Source organism: Cygnus olor, chromosome 26, assembly GCF_009769625.2.
Source record: "Cygnus olor isolate bCygOlo1 chromosome 26, bCygOlo1.pri.v2, whole genome shotgun sequence".
Taxonomy (NCBI): domain Eukaryota; kingdom Metazoa; phylum Chordata; class Aves; order Anseriformes; family Anatidae; genus Cygnus; species Cygnus olor.
Window position 1 is genome coordinate 404,290 of NC_049194.1, and position 19,873 is coordinate 424,162.

The 19,873-nt window shown below is 69.1% G+C and overlaps 2 protein-coding genes across 5 annotated transcripts; one reads left to right on the forward strand and one right to left on the reverse strand.

Moving 5' to 3' along the window:
- Positions 1-652: 652 nt before the first annotated feature.
- On the reverse strand, positions 653-2,300 carry PRSS57 (serine protease 57). The gene is made up of 4 exons (XM_040538007.1): positions 2,221-2,300; positions 1,877-2,174; positions 1,268-1,528; positions 653-1,193 (listed from the first exon to the last, which is right to left on the reverse strand). Exons 1-4 carry the CDS (start codon positions 2,298-2,300, stop codon positions 867-869), a joined length of 966 nt encoding a protein of 321 aa, XP_040393941.1. The 3' UTR covers positions 653-866.
- On the forward strand, positions 1,917-19,357 carry PALM (paralemmin). Of its 4 annotated transcripts, none has more exons than XM_040537633.1 (9): positions 1,917-1,984; positions 11,335-11,383; positions 12,181-12,261; positions 12,362-12,492; positions 13,353-13,476; positions 13,638-13,659; positions 13,822-13,881; positions 14,931-15,062; positions 16,493-19,357. In XM_040537633.1, the coding sequence occupies exons 1-9, from the start codon at positions 1,932-1,934 to the stop codon at positions 17,056-17,058; spliced, it is 1,218 nt and encodes a 405-aa protein (XP_040393567.1). In that variant the 5' UTR covers positions 1,917-1,931; the 3' UTR covers positions 17,059-19,357. The 4 variants fall into 4 exon arrangements, with proteins under 4 accessions (XP_040393567.1, XP_040393570.1, XP_040393569.1 ...); XM_040537635.1 differs by lacking the exon at positions 1,917-1,984 and adding an exon at positions 3,816-3,931; XM_040537634.1 differs by lacking the exon at positions 1,917-1,984 and adding an exon at positions 7,872-8,535.
- Positions 19,358-19,873: the final 516 nt, after the last annotated feature.

A 19,873-nucleotide genomic window follows, 5' to 3' on the forward strand; every position in this document is an offset into this window, starting at 1 on the left:
CCTCTGCCAGCACAGGCGGGAGCGGGCGTGCTGGGAACCGACCTGCCCCGGGCCGTGTCTGTGGTTCTCATGATGGGGGGTCCCCGAGTGTACGGTGGGATGGGATGGGATGAGGCTGGATGGGACAGGGTGGGACGGGACGGGACGAGGAGCCTGGCCCCCGTGGGAAGGCAGCTCCACGCTCCTGGGGGCGCCCCACAGGGCTCAAACCCCAGCTCATGGCAGTGCCTGGTGCTGAGCAGGGTCTGGTCCTGCCCTCCTCTCCTGCATCCCCAGCTCCACAGAACCCTGCCCCGTGACAAGGCAGGGGGTCTGGCTGGGGACCAGCGCAGAAGGGCTGCGGGGGGGGGGAGCAACAGGACACCCAGAGAGGGGGGCTGTGGGGAGCACCGAGCCCACGGCGCCAGGGTGGCACTGCCCATCCTCCCCGTGCCAGCAGCACGGGGCAGGGAAAGGACAGAAGAGAAATCTGGAGAAAGGAAATCCTGGCAGGAGGTGAGGGGCAGCCGCCCCGGGCAGGGCAAGGTTAAGGTTGGGCCCCAATCAGCCCCTCTGGGACCAGCTGCCAAGGGGGGATTAAAGGGGGCTGAGCACTGGGGCTGGGCTCTGCTGGCTGAGCAGGACTGGCAGAGGGGAGGTGAGTGGACAGCGGTCTGGGAAGGAGCTTTTATTGAGGAAGGAAAATGCTGCTGCTGCGAGACGGGAAGCAAGGTGCTGGGACTCTTTGTACAAGCTGGGGGGGGGGGGCAGGAGGGGAATGCTTGGCTCCTCGCTAACAGTCAAAATCAGTCTCCTGCATTGCCTTGGAGCACGTGGGGAAACTGAGGCAGGAGCTGTGAGCCCTGGTTGTCAGTTCCCATTGACCATCAAAGCCCCTGGAGCTGGAGGGGGGCCCAGGAGTCCCGGCCTTTCCCTGCCCTCCTGGGAGCCGCCAGACCGTTGTGATGCCTCGGCCCCCCTGCTGGCCCCCACAGTCTGCCTGCCCCGGGACCCTTCGCTGCCCCCGGGCCTGGTTTGTGCTTCTGCTGCCCCTCGGGGTGGCGGTGCTTGAGCACGATGAGGTGCACCCAGTCGATGTAGTTGGAGATCTTGGTGTAAATGTCAGGGTACCGGCGGTCCCCGCATCTCTCCCCAGAGAAGGAGACGATGCCGTAAACCTTCCTCTTGAAGATCAGAGGTCCCCCAGAGTCACCCTGCAAAGCGAGGGGACACGAGGGAGAATAGCATCCCCCCGGGACGGCGGGGCCGAGGCCGGGCACGCACTCACCGCGCAGACGCCCCGCAGCGTGGCGTTGCGGCTGGCCCCGCACAGCATGTTGGCCGAGACGCGGCCCCTCCACAGCGTCCGGCACAGGCTGCGCTTGACGATGGTGGTGTCGGTCTCCATCAGCTGCTCGGGGCGCTCGCCGTAGTTGGAGGTGTCCCCCCAGCCCAGCACCAGGCAGACGGTCCCGGGCTTCAGGTCGACGTGCGGCGAGGGCAGGCGGATGCGCTTCACGTACTTGTTCAGCGTGGCCGACCCGTTCAGCTGGGCAGGGAGCGGGGGGTGTGGGTTCCTCCTTGCCCCCCCGGGCCGGGGCAGATCCCGCCCCCCCCCCCCAAGCTCCTGCCCCCCACCCTCCCCAGGCCAGCCCGGGGCCCCCTCCCCACCGCCCCGGCCCCGGCTGATTTTGGAGCCCCCGCGCCCCGGGAGCGGTCCCGGTCCGGATGGAGGACGGGGGGGCGCGGGCAGCCCCCCCCGGCCGGGGTCGGCGCCTCCTCGGCCGCCTCCAGCGCCGCTCCCCGGCGAAGCGCTGACACCTAGCGGCGGCCGGGCCGGGCGCGGGGACCTGCCGGGCCCCCCCCGGGGACCCCAGCGGGGGGGCGCGGGGCTCACCCTGAGCAGGCGGATGTCGTTGTCCACCGTGCGGGGGTCGTAGAGCGGGTGCGCGATGGACTCCTCGACGCCGAAGACCTGCTGGGACTCCTCGGGCTGCTCCAGCCGGTGGGCGCCCAGCACCACGCGCACCAAGGGGTTGCGCCTGCGGCCCCGGGGGACCGTGAGTGGGCACCGCCGGGCTGGGAGCCCTCGGGGACGGACAGGAGAAGGGGGCCGGGGAGGCTGGGGGGCCGCTCCAGCGCCACGTAACCCCCCCAGGATGGGAGCATCCACCCCTATGGGGCCACGCCGTGTCCTGGGGAGGGGACCGGAGCCCGTGCCCCCACCGGAGCGCCGCTCACCTGGGGATGGGGCAGTGAGCCGCCGTCATCACCCACTTGGGCCACACGAGGAAGCCCCCGCAGACGTGCTGCCCGTCCATCTGGATGGAGGCGACGAAGGGCCGGGAGTGGGGCAGCGCTGCCTTCCCCCCCGATCACCCAACTGCCACAGGCACCTGGTGGGTGCGGGTGGTCAGCAGCTGCAGGGGGACCGGGCACCCCAGCGCCACCCACGGGTGCTCAGGCTCCTGCCCCGGGCCCCTCGTCCCTACCCTGGCTGCGGGGGACCAGCCCCGCAGCCCCAGCTGTCCCATTACCTGCTGGGCCCAGCGCCGGGAGCAGCACGGAGCCCCCCAGGCTGAGGATGAGCAGAGCGGTGACCATGCTGGTGCGGTGTGGGCCTCTGCCACCTCCTGTGGGGCCACCTGGGGTGCGTGGGGGGGGTTAAATAACCCTGGAGGGGGGTGCTGTGGGCACAGTCACCATGCGGATGCTGGCGGGTTTCCTCCTCTTGGGGTGTTGCTGCCTTGTGCAATCACGTTGGAGTGGGGGGCGTGGGGAGTGCAATGCTGCGGGACTGTGGGGGCTCTGTGGGCCTGGGGGGGGTGCTCAGGCTCGCTGTCCCTGGGGCTTCGGAGCCAGCCTGGCCTGCGGCACTGCTTGGCAGCCTCCCTTGGAGCGCGGAGGCTGCTCGCTGGGAGGGGAGCGGATTAAGGAAGGAAGAGTGAAAGCAGAGCAGCTTCCAGCCCTGTCCTGGCTGCTCTCGTGCCTTGAGCTAACCGGGATGAAATCCTGTTCTTGGCGCAGTGGGTGCGAGCAGGGCCCTGCCATGGCCCAGGGACGCTCCCCAGGACGTGGCAGCGCCCGCAGGACTGGCGGTGGCCTGGCTGCTGCGTGCTGTGCCCTCTGCCAGCCCCCCCGGACGCTGCCTGGCTCTGGGCCTGTGCCCATGCACGGGGGCTGCAGCCCCTGGTCCGGATCCCCAGGGGGTACCGGCTGGGAGGGCCAGGGGTCCGAGAGCTGGGGGTCCCATGGTTGGGGGTCCCATGGTTGGGGGTCCCATGGTTGGGGTGCCCCCGCTGCGGAGCTGGGCTCGCTCCGGGGTGGGTGAGGAGCTCGCGCCCCCGCAGCGGGCAGATTTCTTCACACCGCCGTGGTTTGAGCCTCGGCCCGGGCTTCCTGTGTCAGTTTGCCAGCGTTTACCCAACGCAACTGTCAGCGGGAAAGAGGGAGCTGAGGGGGGGCAGCCCGGGCCCTGCTGGGGGTCCCTGTTGGCACCCTCGGGGTTGTGCGGGGGTGCTGGGAGCGGGGCGTTTGGCCAGGACCGGGGAGCCCCTCCCGGGGGCGGCGGGGCTCAGCCCGGCGGGGGGGGCTCGGGCAGGAGCCGGCAGCGCCCGCGACCCCCCGGTTCCGCCCAGCCGGGCCCGGCTTCGGGGCCCCGCACCCCGAAAGCGGCCGCGGGAGCGCCCGGGGGCGGCGGCGGCGGGCGGGGAGCGCCGCGCCCCGAGGCCGGGTGAGGGGCGGCGGCAGTGGCGGGCCGCGCCCGGCAGACGGAGCTGTGCGGGAGGCGGCGGCACCGGCGCGGCCCCGCCATCCCTGCGCATCCCGCAGCCCCGCCGGGGATGCCGCCGCCCGCCGGGCCCTGAGCGCCGGGACGCCGGCGGCCGCCGGCCCCGCTCCGCCGCGCCTCGCCCGGCCCCCCCCGACCCGCGGAGCCCGCCTGGAAGATGGAGTGAGTACCGGGGCCGGGCCGCCCCCCCGGCACCCCCGCACCGGGCCGCGGGTCCCCCGGTGCCGCGCACCGCAGTGCCGGGGCGGGGGCGGCCCCGCGGGGGCCGGGGCTCCGGACCCCCCCTCCCCGTTCCCCGGCGGGGTCGCGGTACCGAGGGCTCGGGGAGGAAACACCGGCGGCTCGCCTCCCCCCCCCGGTGCGGGGCTCCCGGACCCCAAAACCGGGGCTCGCGCCCCCCCCGCGGCCCCCCGACGCTGGGCGCCCGGTCCCAGGGGCTCGCGTCCCGGGACCGGGGGCTCGGGGCCCCCATCCTCGGGGCCCGCGTCCGCCCCGGTGCCGGGGGCTCGGCCCCCGCTGCTGCTCGGTGGGGGCTGCCCCCGGTGCCTGCCCCTCCCCGCCGCGGGGTGCCGGGGTGCGGCGGTGGGGGCCCCGGAGCTGGCGCGGGGGCCGCGGGGGGAGAGTCCCTGCCGGCGGGGGGGTGGAGGGGCGACGGTTTGGGCGGTTCGGACCTGTTGTTGCTGCTGCGTGTGGCTGGGGGCGAGTGGGTGGCGGGGAGCCCGCGGCCCCCTCCCTGCGCACGCAGCCCCATCCCTCGGCGAGGGGCCTGGGGGGGCAGCCCCGGGGGCTTCTCGCAGCCCGGCTCCTGCCGGGGGCGGCTCCGTGCGAGCCCGGGGATGCTCTCCCGGCCCCGACCCTCTTTGTGTGCCGCGGTGAGGCCCTGCCCCGCTCGGCTGGTGCCTGCGGGCCGGCTCCGGGCTGGGCACGGGGCTCCCCGGGCGGATGGGGAGAGGGGGGCACAGGTGGGGGCACCCTGCCCGTGCTGACTGTGCCCCTCGGGAGGGCGAGGGGCAGGCTGCTGCTCGACGCCAGGTACCAGAGAGGGCAGCCCCATCACACCCAGGCCTTCCCTTCCCTCCCCGTGGCTCCGGTCCCCCCACGGCATGGGGGGTACCCCGGCATCTCCTGGGTTTGGCACCAGGGGCTTTGAGAGGCATCCATCCAGCCCAGCCTGGGGGCCTGCGCCTTGTGAGCGCCTCGCCCTGCACCGATTAATGGGCTGCCTGCTAATGAGGTGCTGGGTGCTCGACTGGTCCTGCTCGGCTGCCAGCTCCCCCCGGTTTGGGGCAGCCCTGCTGGGGATGCTGGAAGCGGTCGGGGTGATTGCTGCCTGCTGTTGGGGTCGGACTCCGGCTCGCTGAGAGCGGCGTGGGAGGCACCGGCAGGGGCCTGGGGGGGTTTCAGAGGCCTGGGTGCAATGTTTGGGATGGAAATGGGGAGGGGGTCAGCCCCCAGGCCTGGTGACAGCACAGGGCAGGGCAGCAGTTCCTGTCCCCAGCTCCCCCATGCCACATCTCCCAGCTCTGCTCCTCCCTCTGGAGCCCCTCCGACACTGGGGGCTGTGGGATAGATGCCACTGACTGCCCCTGGGGGGACAAGGAGCCCTTTGGGAATGTGCCAGGGCTGTTGTCTGTGTGCTGGAAATACCAGATTGTTCCTTTTCTTGACTAAAATCCCCACGAGGGAAACGTGCCCTGGAGGTGAGAGGTGAACATGGGGCTGAGCAGTGAAGCAGAACCCAAGTGTGCACGGCTTCTGTTTGGGCAGCTTCAGCACAGCCCCTTCTGGGCGCTCAGGGTTTGGCTCTTCTGGAGATGGGTCTTGAGATTTTGGGCTGGAATAAATGTGCAAAAGTTATTGCTGGATGACATGCCGACACGTGTTTTCCCTGGGCAGCTGTGGGTGTGTGAGCAGACCTATAGCTCCAGCGCTCCTGCACTGGCTTCCACCGCGGGTCAGTTGTGCTCTGCTAAATTCAGACCCTCGTCGTTGGGATGGGGGCGTAGGAAAGCCCTGGGTCAGGAGAGGCCCATGGCAAAGCACTCCCTGGACCTAGGCCTGGCTCTGCGGCTGCTAATGTGTGCTGGGGAGCATGCTCTGGGCTTGGGTTGGCTCTTGCCTTTCCTTGGCATTGGCAGCAGCTGGAGGAGGGTGCTGGCCGCTGCGAGCTTCTGGTGCCAAGGGAGGTTTGGCTAAAAGCTTCCAGCTCTTATAGAGGCTCTGCTGGTCCCATAGGGGCTGCTTTTCTGTCCTCTGCTCCTGCTATTGATGCTGTTGAGTAGCTGGAGATTTTGCATCTCCACTTCTGGCTGCTCTGATAGCTCTTCCCTGCGCCTTGCTGTGCCTCCTCCAGGCTTCTGGCCTCCTCGGGAGCTGGGTGCTCTCTTGGTCCTGCCCTTCCCCATCGTCCCCAGCCCTGATCAGGAGCCGATAGCCTTGAGGAGGAAGAGGAGGAGGAGGAGGAGGAGGAGGGGGAGGGAGATTTCAGCCCTGGCGGTAACCTGGGGGCTCTCCCGCTGGGTGGGACTCAGGGTCCTGCTCTCCCCTCCATGTGCCTCTGTGGTGAAGCAAAACCTGGTCCACCGTGGTTCCCAGATGTCCTGGAGGAAGCCATAAAGCTCGGCCGCAGACAGCCGCACAATGGCACCGCAGCCCCCATGCCAGGAACCGGGGCTCGGAGCTCGGCCCGCAGCCGCTAGATGCGGCCCCGCGGCGCAGCCCTCAAGTGCGCCAGGCTGGGCAGGAACTGGAGCAAGAGCATGTTTCCTTGGGAAACTGCTGCCGCTAGCTCTCCTGGTTCCTGGCCAGAAATAGCCACTTTCCCCTGCGCTGGGGGGGCAGCTCATGCCTTCCGCACCGCGCGGGGCTCGGCCAGATGGGCTTTGGCACTGGAAGTGGCTGCAGTGGAGCTGGGGCGGGCGGGCAGGGGGCTCTGCCTGGGGAAGCCTCTCCTGGGTCCCCTGCACTGGTGGGAGCCAAAGAGCAAGGCTGGGACGTGGAAAGGACGTGCACAGGTCTGAGGGGTCAGGACAGGCCTGAGGGATGCAGAGCTCAGGACTGGAGGCAGAGGTGGTGACGGGGAGCCTGATCTTCGGAGTCTGTACTTACCACTCCACCCATTGGGAGGAGAGCGAGCCCCTCAGGCCCCAGACAGTCCCAGGGGATGAGGATGAGGCCTCCAGCAGCCCTGGAGCTCCCGTTGGGGAGGGGAGCCTGGGCTGGACCTGCTCCAGGCAGGTGCTTCCTAGTGCGGAGGCGCTGGATGTGGTGTGAGGACGGAGCTCCTCGCTGGGGGCTGCGGGTGCTGGCTTGGGGCTTGGTGTCCTGCTAGGGCTCTGCACATGAACCACATCCCCACTGGATGCATGGAGCCTCACGTGCCCTCATCTTCATAGCATTGGTGTGGCAAAGCTGCGGTGCCTCGAAGGAGCGAGGACCGGGGACAACGTGACACTGCCTGGGTGGCCGGAGCCGAGCGCCACGTCCCCGGGTGGTGCTGGAGCTGCTGGGCTGCCTGGGGGGAGGCAGGCTCTGCTCTCATTCATAAACCGTGTGGGTGTTTCCTAGTGGAGCCTTGCTCCTCTAACTGGAAGGGAGCTGGAAACCCAAGTGTTTGGAGGGCACTTGAACCATTGTTTGAAAGATCTGTAATTTTCCAATCAAACTCTCTCCTTGAGCCTCCGTTCATCAAATATTCATAGGATCCATTTTCTCCTGGCACTCCCAGCCCACGTCTCAGCCCCAGGAATCAATCAGGCAGCTCTGCTGCTCTAATGCATCCTGCGTTTTCGGGAGCTGCCACCCCTCCTCCTGCCTCCCCTCCTCGGTCCCGTCCCCTCCCCAGGCAGCGGCTCCGGATGGGGCCGCGCAGCCCGTGGGCACCCGCAGGGCTCAGAGCAGCCCGGCTGCGCGCAGCGGAGGCCCAGCCTCTCCTCGCTGTCACAGGGAGCCTTGTCCCTTCCCGCCCCAGCCTGCTGGCCGATGATTTATTTGCCTTCGCTGTCGATGGCTGTTGGCCCTGGGCTGCTGCAGCCCCCTCCCCTCCACACCCTGCTACGGGTGAGGGTGTTCGAGGGCGGCCCCGCTGCCCACGGCGGTGCTTTGGGGGGCTCGCAGCTGCCCCACGGCAGCAGCACTCGGGGCCTGCTTTCCCCGGGGGTCTGGCTGTTGGTGTAAACCAGCACCGCTCCTGCATGTCTGCTTGTGCTGCCGCCGCTTGCACCCGCGCTGGGCCCCGCACCAGGGCCCGTCTCGCCAGGGCCTCTCCCTGCCCTCCGCTCTGGCTCGGAGCTGAGCGGGTGGGAACGGAGCGGAGGTCAGGGGAGCGGAGGAGCAGCTTGAAACGGCTCTTCGCACATTTGGATGAGCTAATGGGAAAAAACAGAGGAAGGCAAATAAACATTATTGTTTCATGTCAGGCGGGGAGGAGACAAAAGGTCACGGGCTTCCCTTGTGATGGTGGAAACAGCGGCATCAGCAGCGCTGGAAAGAGCTGGAGAGCCAGGCAGGGAGCGCGGTGCGTGCTCGGGGCGCGTGCGTGCTCACACGTGGGCGCGTGGCTCTGCCCGAGGACTGCTGCCGTAGCAGGGGGAGTTCCCCCGGTGCTGTCTGTGCCCCTGGTCCCAGCGACCTCATTTGTTGTGCCACGGCCACGAGGCGCATCAGAACCGGCTGGAGGAGCTGCCCCGGGACGGGCAGGGCTGGGACGTGCGCGCAGTGGGCACCGGGCGAAGCATGAACCTGTTTGCAGGAGCTCATGAGACCGGGTGAAATGAGGCGCGGCGGAGGAAGGGGTCGCTTTGGTTTTTTTTCTGCCCTCGTGGTTCCCAAGCGGGGCGACAGCCCCTGGCTTGGTGCCGTTGGGATCCCCTTTCTGCCCCTCTGGGCACCCCAGCTGAGGCTGGAGCTTGGTGCTGCCGAGGCCTCCCGGGGAGCCTTGGAGGTGCTGAGTCCCTGGCCCGGCTGCGCCCTGGCTCCAGCCCTGCTGCTGGGCCCCCTTGGTCCCCGGGGCACAGCATCCTCCCTTCCGCGTTGCCATGGCGCCGTTGCCAGGGTGCCGTTGCCATGGCGATGTTGCCAGGGCGCCCGGGCTCGGCGCGGCCATCCCTCATCCCTCATCCCTCGTCCCTCGTTCCTCGTCCCTCATCCCGGGGCTGCCGCCCCCCGGGGACAGCTGGGGCTGGGGAGCGGCTGCTCGGGGGGAGCCTGGGGTGACCACGGCCCTGGCCCACCCGGGGGCTCCATTCACCAGCCCCCAGCCCCAAGGGTCCTGTGGAGCGCGGTGACCCCCCCCCGGGATGGGGCAGGGCAGGGGCTGGGGGGCTGGAGGGGGCTGGGGGACCGGGGGGGGTCCACCTTTCTGTCCCTATGCCCTGTCCCCATGGGCAGGGGCCCCGGGGCTCCAGGATCAGCCCCACCCTGCCCCTTCTCGGGGTCTGGAGGTGAGGGATGAGCGGCCGGAGCCTTGTGGCAGGGCTGGGGTGCACCCGGGGCTGGGGCCGGGGGGGCAGCAAGGGGGCGTCCAGCCTGTTCTGCGTCTTTCCCCGGGCCAGGAAGATTCCTGGCTTTCACCCCGGGAATGCAGAGGCTTCAGCAAATAATGGAAAATAAAGAGGATGGAGGAAAAGCAGAACAGAATGTTTCAGGAACACTGAAAAAGTTTGGATCTGTTGCACGGGGCAAGATCCAGGAAAGAAGCGGGCTGTGGTCCAAAGTCCTCCGAGGCTGGGGTGCTGAGAGCTGGGCTCGGAGGGTGCCCGTGGCCCCAGAGCAGGACGGCCCTGGCACGGGGCACCCCGGGGCTGCCGCGGGGCTGCCACCAGCCTGGTCCCACGGCTGGCGCAGGGGAGGGCGCGGGGGGCCCTCGGAGAGCCCGCGGGTGGGGGGCGGCCGCCAAGGGGTGTCTGCAGGGCGCAGGCGGTCCGGGGGCTGCGGTGGGGTCAGGACAGCGGGGAGGGAGCGGGGCCGGCCCCTGGTGCCCTCCGCTACCTGCGGGACAGGGAGCAGCAGCAAAGGGAGCAGGGGTGAGAACGGGACCTGCAGACGCTCCGACTCCCTTTGGGGTTTGGGTATTTAATTTCCCAGCTTGGGCGCGGCGTGGGGACGGCAGGCGGGCTGCCAGCCCGCTGACAAATGGAGGCTGCTGACAGCGGGCGAGCGCATGCGTGCGTGTGCAGAGCAGTCACGGCATCACCTCAAACTGCACCAAAATAACCGCTCCGAAAGCGGCACCGTCCCCGGTTTGTTTGTTTGGCCTTGATTTCACGCGCTGCCAGGATCCGGGTGCGGGGGAATCGTTGCCTTCGAGGAGGAGGAGGGCAGAGGCGGGGGGCTCCTCTCGCACCAGCGGGACATGGGGCCAGGCCCGGCTCCGGGGGGTGCCGTGAGTGGGGAGCAGGTGAAGGTCACCGCGGGGCATCACGTTTTCCATGGCCCCTTCAGGAAATGTCCCCGTTGTTTTTCCGGGGCTTTCTGGAAAGCAGTGATGTTTTGCATGCCATGGAAATGTTTTGCTTGGGGTGGGGACAGGGGAAACAGCCTGAACACAGCACCGTCGGAGGGCGGTTGGGAGGGGATGAGCCGAGTGGCACTTGCAGGTCCCTGGTTGCTCTGGGAATGCTTCGGGGCCACCGCAGCCCCGCTCCGTCCCTTGTGGGCAGGACGGTCTGCGCTCGCTCTGAGCGCTGCAAGCCCTCGGGCCCAGCCTGGTGTGTGCAGGGACAGGACCTGTGGGAGGCGGTTGGTGTCCCACTGTCCCCCGAGCCTTGGCCACCCCAGCTCCAGCGCTCCCAGCCAGGGCAGGAGCTCCTGGGAGCTGAGAAAATGGGTACGCACTTAGCCCGTTTCTCCCCGAGACTCACTCCCTTTGCTCCTGCCCCCTCTCGGGCTCCGCCGTCCCTTGCTCTGGCAAGCAAATGGCAATGATCCATCGCCTTACGCCACCGCCGAGCCTCCCACCCTAATTACTGCCGCAGCTCAGCGCTTCGTTAGCGTCGGCTGGCACGCAGCCCACCTGCTCCCGGCGGCACCGCAGCCTCCCCAGGTCGCAGACGGGCCCCGGGCGGGCGTCTCCAGCCCGGCTGCGCCCGCACCTGGTGCTCTGCAGCACGTCAGGGCCGTGTGGCTGCGGCCGTGTGTCTGTGCACGTCCGTGTGTCTGTGTATGTCGGTGTGTCTGTGCTCGTTGGTGTGTCTGTGTCTGCACGCGTGTGCCTGTGCGCACACACCAGAAAGGTCACTGATCAGGAAAGGTGTGGGCAGCCAAGGAAGGGGCTTGCAATGGGACGTGTGAGGCAGGTTTAACAGCACCTCCATAGGTGCTGCGTCCACCCGCGTGCCGCGGGGTCACTGCCACCTGCAAGGGGACAGACAGCGGGAACGGGTGCCTGGAGGAGACGTGCGGGGCGAGGAGTGCTCGGCTTCGGGGCGGCGAAGGGCAGGGGAGGCAGCAGCCAGCGGAAGGGAAGAGCTCGGCCTTTGTCTGTGCGCGGTGTCCGGCCCGCCGGCGGCACAATGTCCCCATTCAGCCGGCCGCGCGCTTCACGGCTGCTCTGTGCTCTCTTGCAGGGCTGTGGAGGCCAGCACCCTTCAGCAGGAGAGGCTGCAGGCCATCGCGGTGAGTCCCCTCGGGCGAGCAGGGGGCACCTGGCTGCTGGCCCCATGTCCTGGCCCCAACGAGGTGACCCCCCCCGGGACCCTCCGGGCTTGGTTCTGTACCTCTGAACCAGGGGCAGAGCTGGCGGCTGGGAGGGTTAATTAACGAAGTGGCACCTTGATGAGCCCCGAGGGAGAGGGAAACGAGTGAGGAGCCCCCCTTTGCCCTTCCCCAAGGGCTGGGGCTCGTGCAGGACCTGGCCCTGCGGGGTGCAGGCTCTGCCATCTCCCTGCCCCTGCCCCGCAGCAGCTCCCTGGCCCCCGGTGCCGCCGCCGGCTGCCAGCTCCCCGCTCCCCATCCCCATCGCTATCGGCCGATCTGCACTGTACAAAGAGCAAATTGTTTGGGGCCAGAGGAGGAAAAAAAGCGAGTGACGCTTCCCGGGATTGGGACTGACTCTGCTAAAATAATCTGGACCGACCCCAGGATGTGCAGCGAGGTGGGGCCAGGGGAAGAGGCCGCACGGGGCTGGACTCCCCGGAGCTGGCCGGCTCTCGCTCAGCAGGGCCAGGCGAAAAGAGCCCGTGCTCTGCGCCCTCTGTGCCTCAGTTTCCCCCAGCACTGGGCTGGTGAGGTGCAGTCCCGGGGGGGGGGCTGGATGAGGGAGCAGGGCGGAGGCGAGGTGAGGGGCTCCAGCCGTGCAGACCCGAGCCCGGAGGCTGCACCCCCCTGGGATGGAGGTGCCCCCCTGCCCACAGTGCCCGCTGCAGCCCCTGCCCCAGGCCGACCCCGGCTCTGCCGCTGTCCCGTCCCCGCAGGAGAAGCGGAAACGTCAGACAGAGATCGAGAACAAGAGGCGGCAGCTCGAGGATGACCGGCGGCAGCTGCAGCATCTCAAGGTGAGGACCCCCCTGGGGACCGCCCCCTCTGCTCCAGGGATGGGCCAGAACCCCCGGCCTTGGGGGCAGCAGGACCGTGACCCCCCGCTTTGCTCCCCAGTCCAAGGCTCTGCGGGAGAGGTGGCTGCTGGAGGGAGCCCCGTCCTCTGCCTCCGAGGAGGATGAGGCGATGAAGAAGCAAATGCAGGAGGATGAAGTGAAGACCAAGGAGCTGGAGGAAACCATCCAGAGGTAACGGGGCTGGGGATGGCGGGGCGGGCTGGTGCCTGGGAGCCCTCAGGGTGCCAGGGACGTGCTCAGAGGATGCCCGAGCCCCCCGGGCACACAGGAGGCCAAGGGGCAGCTGGGTCCCCACGTCAGACACAACGGGTGCTGCCACCACGCTGCCACCGCGCTCGGGATGAGCGGGGCCGGCTCCCTGGGCACCCTTGGGTGGTCGCGGTGGCAGGAGGTGAGGGGGGGGCAGCCCCCTCCCAGCCCCCCTGTGCTGGGGTGCTGACGGCGTGGGAGGGGCAGGGACCCCCCTGGCAGTGTCCCGGCAGCCCGGCAGGAATGCACCCGGTCCTTGGCTGCGCCCGTTAATTACCGGTTAATTACCGAGCATGGGAGCAGGGCCAGGCCAGGCGCGAAGGGGCCTTTGTGTCCGTGTAATGGCGCGGGGCATTCCTCCGGGCTGCAGAGGGAAAGGGCAGCTCGCGGGGAGACGGAATCAAAGGCTGGGAGCTGCGGCGCGGAGGTGCCCTCGTTCACACGGGGGGACGTGGGGGAAATCGGGGGGGCTCCCCCGGCCCCGCCACCTCCGGGGGCCGCATGGGGCCTTCGCCGGGCTGATGGCCGGGGCTCTCTTCTTCCTGGGGAATGTGATCGGGGTGAACGCTTCTGGGAGCAAAATGTGGATGAGGTGGCGTCGCTCTGTGCCACCAACCGATGGCACTGCCAGTGCCCACGGGCTGGGTTTAATCATCCCGTGGGGCCGGGGGGCAGCGCTGCGGGGCTGGCTCAGTGGCAGTCTGTCCGTCTGTCCCTGGGTGTGTGTCGCTGCTCCGTGCTCCCTGGTCTGAGTGCAGCCCCCGGCCCGGTTCCTCCCCCAGGCTGGAGAAGGAGCTGGAGACGCTGGAGAACAGCAGCTCGGTGGCGTCCACCAAGGAGAACCTGGCCGAGGTGGCGGCGGTGCCAGCCAAGGAGAAGGCAGAGACCGTCCCCAACGCGCAGAAGGTGGGCATGGCCGACCGCCTGCGGGGCCGGGTGGGCAGGGGGTGGGGGGGCAAGGGGCTGCGTTTTGGGGGGGGGGCTGTGCTTGGTGCCTCACCACCGGGGCCGGGTGCACGGGGCGGTGGGTCCCCTGCAGCTCCTAACCTCGCTCTTCTGTTTTGCAGAGTCCCCTGGGCACAGCCGTAGGTAGGTGACCCTGGACCCCACATCCCCCTTGCAGGGGGAGCCCGTCCAGGTGGGAGCGGGAGGCTCCGTCTCCCCCGGGGCCATCCCGTGGGCGTGTGTGGGGCACGTGGGTGGCTGGGGATCATCTTGGCTCAGGGCCTCGCTTCTCCTCTCCACCCCCAGCCAAGAAGGTCTCCAGCAGCCCCATGAAGGCGGTGGAAGGCACCGACATGATGAAGGCAGGTACGTGCCCACTTCCACGCGAGAAGCACTCCCTCCTGGTCGCTTCCCTCCTCCCGCCCCGTGGCATCTTGTGGCTCACCGCCCTCAATGCACAGCCCATCCTGCAGCCCTGCCACCAACGATCCCCGCCGCTCCATGAGTTTCCAAGCCTAGGGCATAAAATATCGGTTCTTTGCCATCGGAGGGTTCGTGTTCAGTGGAATCCCGCGGCTGGTTTGCTGTTCAGGGCCCCCATGCCCTCCCCTCCCTACTCCATGTCTCTGCTCCAGTTTCATCCTTTGCCTCCTGCTCTGTTTGCGGCTTCTCGGTGCGAGGGAGAGGAGAGATGCGGGGCCGGGGCTGGGGCTGCCTGACTGCGGGAGCTTGCACAGACGCTGGGAGCAGGCAGGGGCTGCGGGGCTGCAGCAGCCGGCACCGAGCCGCCCGTGCTGGGACAGGGCTGGAGCTCCTGGAGAGGTTTGCTCTGGTCTGGGGACGCTCAGACCGGGCTGAGGCACTGGGAAGAACCCAGCTCTGTGCCCATGGAGCCAAGCGCCGCCGGGCCGAGGTGACCCCGGTGCCCGCAGGGACCAGCTGGGGAGATGAAGGACCGATGCCGAGGATCACCCATCCCACGAAGCACAGGGGCTGCCCTGCCGCCTCGGCCTGCACCAGCGCCCTCAGCGCCGCGTCCCATGAACGTGATCCTGGCCCCAAGCCCAGGCCCCTGCGGTTGGCCCCACTCGCTGGCCGGACAGACGGACGCGGCGGCCGCTGGCCCTGCTGCCTCCTGGGGCCAGCCCAGCAGCCGCGGAGGTAAGGGGATGCCGGCAGCACCAGGACGGTGAGAGCCCCGTGGGTCCCGTAGGAGGGCAGTGCCCGGGATGTCGCACCTGCCTCTGCCTTCACTCCTCCTCGCTGCAGCCTGCTGCCTTGCTAACGCCGCTGAGCACCGCTGAGCACCGCTGAGCACCGCGCCGTGCCGCTGCGCCTGCCCGCTGCTGGCTGCTGAGCACGGGCTGGGGAGGGCCGGGGCCGCCGTAACGCTCACTGTGCTCTTTGTGTCCCAGCCATGTACTCAGTGGAGATCACAGTGGAGAAGGACAGAGTTACTGGGGAGACCAAGGTCCTGTCCAGCACCACCCTTCTCCCCCAGAACCATTGTCTGCAAGGGGTCAAAGTGTACGAGGATGAGCTAAAAGGTATGGCCCCGTCCCGCACCGCTGGCAGGCGTCAGGAGCAAAGGGCAGGGGACGAGGGACCAGCTGCCCGAGCATCCCATGGGCACCAGGGTGAGGAAGAGCCGGGGCAGCTCCTGCTGCCTTCACCGGCTCCACAGGGGAACCAGCTCGGGGCAAGCCCTCGACAGCCCGTCCTGTGCCCCAGCCAGCCCGGCGTGGGAGCCATCCCAGCACCGTGGTGTGGACGGTCCTGAGGGGCCAGCCCGGGTTTGCACGTCAAGTCCCTGTGCTGATGGGGAGCACGGAAGAGGATCTGCTGCATCCAGAGCCCCAGGAGCACATCTCACCAGCGAGGCGATGGCACTGGCATCATGTCGGTCTGGTGTCATGGGCACCTCCCGTCCAGGGACAGGATGGGGCTGAGCAGCTGGGCTGCTGGGGATCCCTGCGACCCTGCGCAGTGGAGCTGCGCAGGCTGGCAGCACAGAGCCCGTCCCCTGGGTGCAGGGAAGAAGCAGTTTTAGGGACCAGTGCCTGCTTTTGGGGCCACCCAGGAACCTGCTTTGATGGTGCTGGTGGCACTGAGGGACAGCTGTGTCAGCAGCGAGGACTGACCACGGAGCTGCGGAATACGACCGGGAGCTGCGGTGGCTGAGCAGACCCTGGGCTCCACGGGCTGACCGCAGCTGGCCCCGCTCCACCACGTCCTCCCTGTGGAGGGAGGGACTGTCACCGCCACCTCCGTCACCTCCGTCACTTCCACCACCTCTATCAGTCACCTGCCTCAGCACAGCGGGACCCTGCACTGCCCGGGGGCCCAGGACCCCCCGTTCCCAAGGAGGTGCCGAGGAGCCCCCTCGGCAGTGAGCAGCCCAGGTCACTCCCGGCCGAGCCAGCCCGGCCTGGCCCGGTCATTATCTGTTATCGCTCGTCTGACTGCGTTCCGTGGCTGTTGCACTGATCATCACATGATGCTCCAAGTCAAGTGGAAAATGCGATGCGCTGGGTGCATCCCTCACCGCCGAGCACAGCTCCGCCTGCCCTGCAGCGCTGCGAGTGCTCGTGCGCTGCGCACCAGCAGCAGAAGACCCCGTCCCTCCATGGGCACAGGGCCACCAGGCACTGCGGGCACCGGGGCGCAGTGGGATGGGGTGCTCAGCTCGGGGCTGGCAGGCGCCAGTGGGGACCTGCTGCAAAGCATCGCCTTGGCCCGGGGCCTGGGTTCAGAGGTGCCAAGGGCTGGGAGCGGCTCCTCGGGTGGTGCCGTTGGTGCAGCCACTCCACTCGCTGCATGGAGCAGGGGCTGGGAGGGCTGGGGGCTGCCAGGAGGTGAGCCTGGCCTGGGGGCAAGGGGGTGGCACGGGGGAGCTGGGCTGCACGAGCGGGGCTCGTCCTGGTGCAGTCCGAGCCCCCTCCCCGCCACCCCTCACCTCCTCCTCTTGTCCCTGCAGTGGTGCACGCGGTGAGCGCCGAGGCTGGGGCCCTGCAGAACGGGGCCCACCCGCTCAGCTCCTCGGAGGTCGACGAGCTCCTTCACAAGGCAGATGAGGTGACCCTGAGCGAGGTCAAGGTGGGCGAGGAGGCGCCCGGCAGCGCCCCGTCCAGCCAGAAGCCGACGCCGCGCAGGGAGATCACGGGGCTGCAGGCGAAGCCGCGGGAAAACTCCACGGCGCTGCTGCCGGGCGAGGGCGCGGAGCCGAGCCGGGAGCAGCCGGTCACCATGATCTTCATGGGCTACCAGAACGTGGAAGACGAGAACGAGACCAAGAAGGTGCTGGGGCTGGAGGGCACCATCAAGGCTGAGCTGGTGGTGATCGAGGACGCCGAGAGCAAGGAGCCGGCGTGCAAGGACCACGCACCGCCCAACGGCACGGCGCTGGAGCCTGCGGCCGCCCTGCCGCAGGGGGAGGAGGCCCCGGGCGGGCAGAAGCTGGGCGCCAACGCCACGGAAGCCAAGGAGGCTGAGCAGGACATGGACGCGAAGAAGCAGCGCTGCAAATGCTGCACGGTGATGTGAGCCCCGCGGCCGGCGAGAGCAGGCTGCCCCCGCCGAGCCCCTCCGCCCCCGCTCCCCAGGCCCGCGGCCCCGCAGGACACAGGGTTATTTACTGGCCAGACACAGCCCCCTTTTTTCTTAAGAACTGGGGAAATCCAACGCGGTGTTTGTAAAGCCTACCAAAGGCAGCAGCACGCCGAGGCCGTGGCATCGCTCGCCCCGTCTGTCCAACGCCCGCTCCGTGCAACACCCCCAGTGCTGCGTGTGATATTTATTAGAGACCCCCCCCCCCATGCCCCACGTTTCGCCTGCCCCTCCCCACGGCCCTGCCTCACCCCGGCACAGACACCGGGAGCATTTCCCTCCTTCCTCCAGCAATTTCCCACCCGCCGTTGGAAGACGTTCGCCGGCCGGGCCAGGGGACAGAGACAAGTCCAGCAGCTGGCAGGACCCGTGGTCACCCAGCCCGCGGCAGGCACGGCGCAAAGCCCCCCGCCAGCCCTTCCCCTGCACGTCCAGCGCCGTCTCTCCAGCACATCCCCGGCCCGGCTCCATCCCGGGGGCTTGGCCATCGTTGGCTCCGTGATGCTGGGCTCGGCCGGGCTGTCGGTGCGGTGCCGGGAGTGCGCAGGGTGCCGTGGACCAGGCGCAGCTCCCACGGGGCGGGCGCAGGCTGGGTCCAGGCAGGGAGTCTGGCTCCACTCTCCTGGACTCTCTCCGTGTGGGAGCTCCTCACCCTGCTGCTCGTGGTGACGGCAGCCACCGGCCAGGTACCGACGCCACCACCGCTGCCGCGGGGCCGTTCCAACACCTCAGCTGCCCTGCCGGTGTCACTGGGCTCCAGCACCCGAGGGGGGGTGAGCGGGGCCGTGTCTGGGTGCCCACTGCCCACCCGGGGGGGCGGCGATGGCTGGGGGCAGCCCGTGAGGGCAGCGAGCAGAGGGGGAGCAGGGGGTCCCAGCCCCAGCCCACAGGGATGAGATCGGGGCTTGGACCTGCCTGTGACACCCCGCAGCAGCGGGAGGGTGGCCCAGCGCCCCCCAACCCTGCCCTGGGGTGGCCCCTGCGCCCTCACCACATCCTCCTGGCCCCAGGCAGCTGCAGCCGGAGCTGCCCCGGCCGTGGCAGCTTTGCAGAGCCAGTTTGTGGGTGACCAGTGTCAGGTCCCCAGCCCAGTTCACCCCAGGTGCTGGGACTGGGGCCTGCTGGGGGGACTGGTGTCCTGTGCAGGGTGTCCCTGGGATGCTGTCTCCATGCCCTGGTGGTGAAGGTCGGGGCCGTAGCCCCGTGCCAGGACCGCCAGCAGCCTCCCTGCTCCCCTGCCCCACGCCCCAGCCCGTCGGCGGGGATTTCACCACCAGCATTAGCGTTTCCTCCCCACCGAGACCTTCTGGGGCAGCAGGGGGGGCTCCACCATGGCCAGCCAGGCACCCCTGGGTGCTGAGCCTGGCCCAAACCCTGGGAGCTGCTGGCAAAGCAGCCAGCGCGGGCAGGGCTCCTGCTGGGAGCCCCCGTCTCCCCCCAGCCCGGTCCCCGAGGTCCTGGTCCGAGTGGGTCCTTGCTGCAGCACAAAGCCGGGCGCGCCGGGGGCCCTGCTGCGACGTCCCAGCTGCCGCCCCAGTGCCACCGAGGCTGTGGTTTTACCCCGACTGTGTCTGCGGGGCAGGGAGCAGGGGCCAGAGGCTGTGGGGGGATGTGGGGGCTGGCAGTGCTGCAGTGTGGGGTCTCCTGGGGGGGGGGGGCTGTCCCTGAGCCCCAGCCGTGCGCCAAAAGCCTCTGGGAGGGGCAGAGCCCCATCGGGGCAAGGGGAGAGCCTCTCCTGCCACCGGCAGTGACACGGCCAGGAGACCCCCAGTCCTAGGGTGTGTGTGACGTGGGGTGCTGGGGCTGGATGCTGGGGGGCATCTGCCCCATTAATCCCTGGGGTTCAGGGCCGGGTCCCCCACGGGGTTTCATGTCACCTCCTGCCACCCCCTCCCCGGGTGCTGATCCCAAACTAGGCCCCCTGCCACCCTCGGCACCCCCAGCCCCCCGGTTGCCTTTGGACCCAGCATTGGCCCCTGGCAGAGGCAGGATCAGGATCAGGCCCCCGTGGGGCTGGGGCTGTCAGGGGGCAGCAGCAGCGAGGAGCCCGGCCGTGCCCCAGCCCCATCCCGGCGAGCCCCGCGCCATCCCCCCGCCTGGCTCAGCTGAAGTGCACTTCCCGCGCCCCCCCGTGCTTTTTACTTGTGACGAAGCCGTTTGAAGTTCCCCCCCCTCCCCGGCCCCCCTGTTGTTTGTAAGACACCCGAACTGAGCAAATAAACTGTGTGAATAACCAGCCTGGCGCCTCTGCCTCTGCCTGGGGACCACCTCGGCCGGGGCACCGCTCGCCTGCGCTCAGCACCCTGACGTGGGCGCTGGGCACGGGGGTGGGAAGGGGCCGGGAGGGGGTGCTGGGGAGGGGACGGTGGCCGGAGGTTGGGTCCATCCCCACCGAGCACCATGGGGTAGAGGCCTGGTGCACCAGCGGGGTCTGGAGCAGGGTCTGGCCCCGTCTCCCCAGGCACCCCGAGCTGCTCCCCAGCCACGCTGCCTCGGCTCCATCTCCTCTTGCCCCTGCCCAGAGGCTTCCCGTCAGCCTCTCCCCTCCGCCCGTTTCACGAGTGCAAGGGTCACGGGCAGGGGCATTCGTGTTGCCACTGCTGGTAGCAGCCCTCCTTGGCTTGGCAGCGTTCCCGTGCTGTGCTGGCAGCAGGGCTGTGCCGGTGCCCCGGGGTCCCCAGCTCCTCCCCACGCCAGCACCGAGTGCCCTATTTCCCCCGGAGCACCGGGGCTGAGTCTGTGTGGGGCGGAG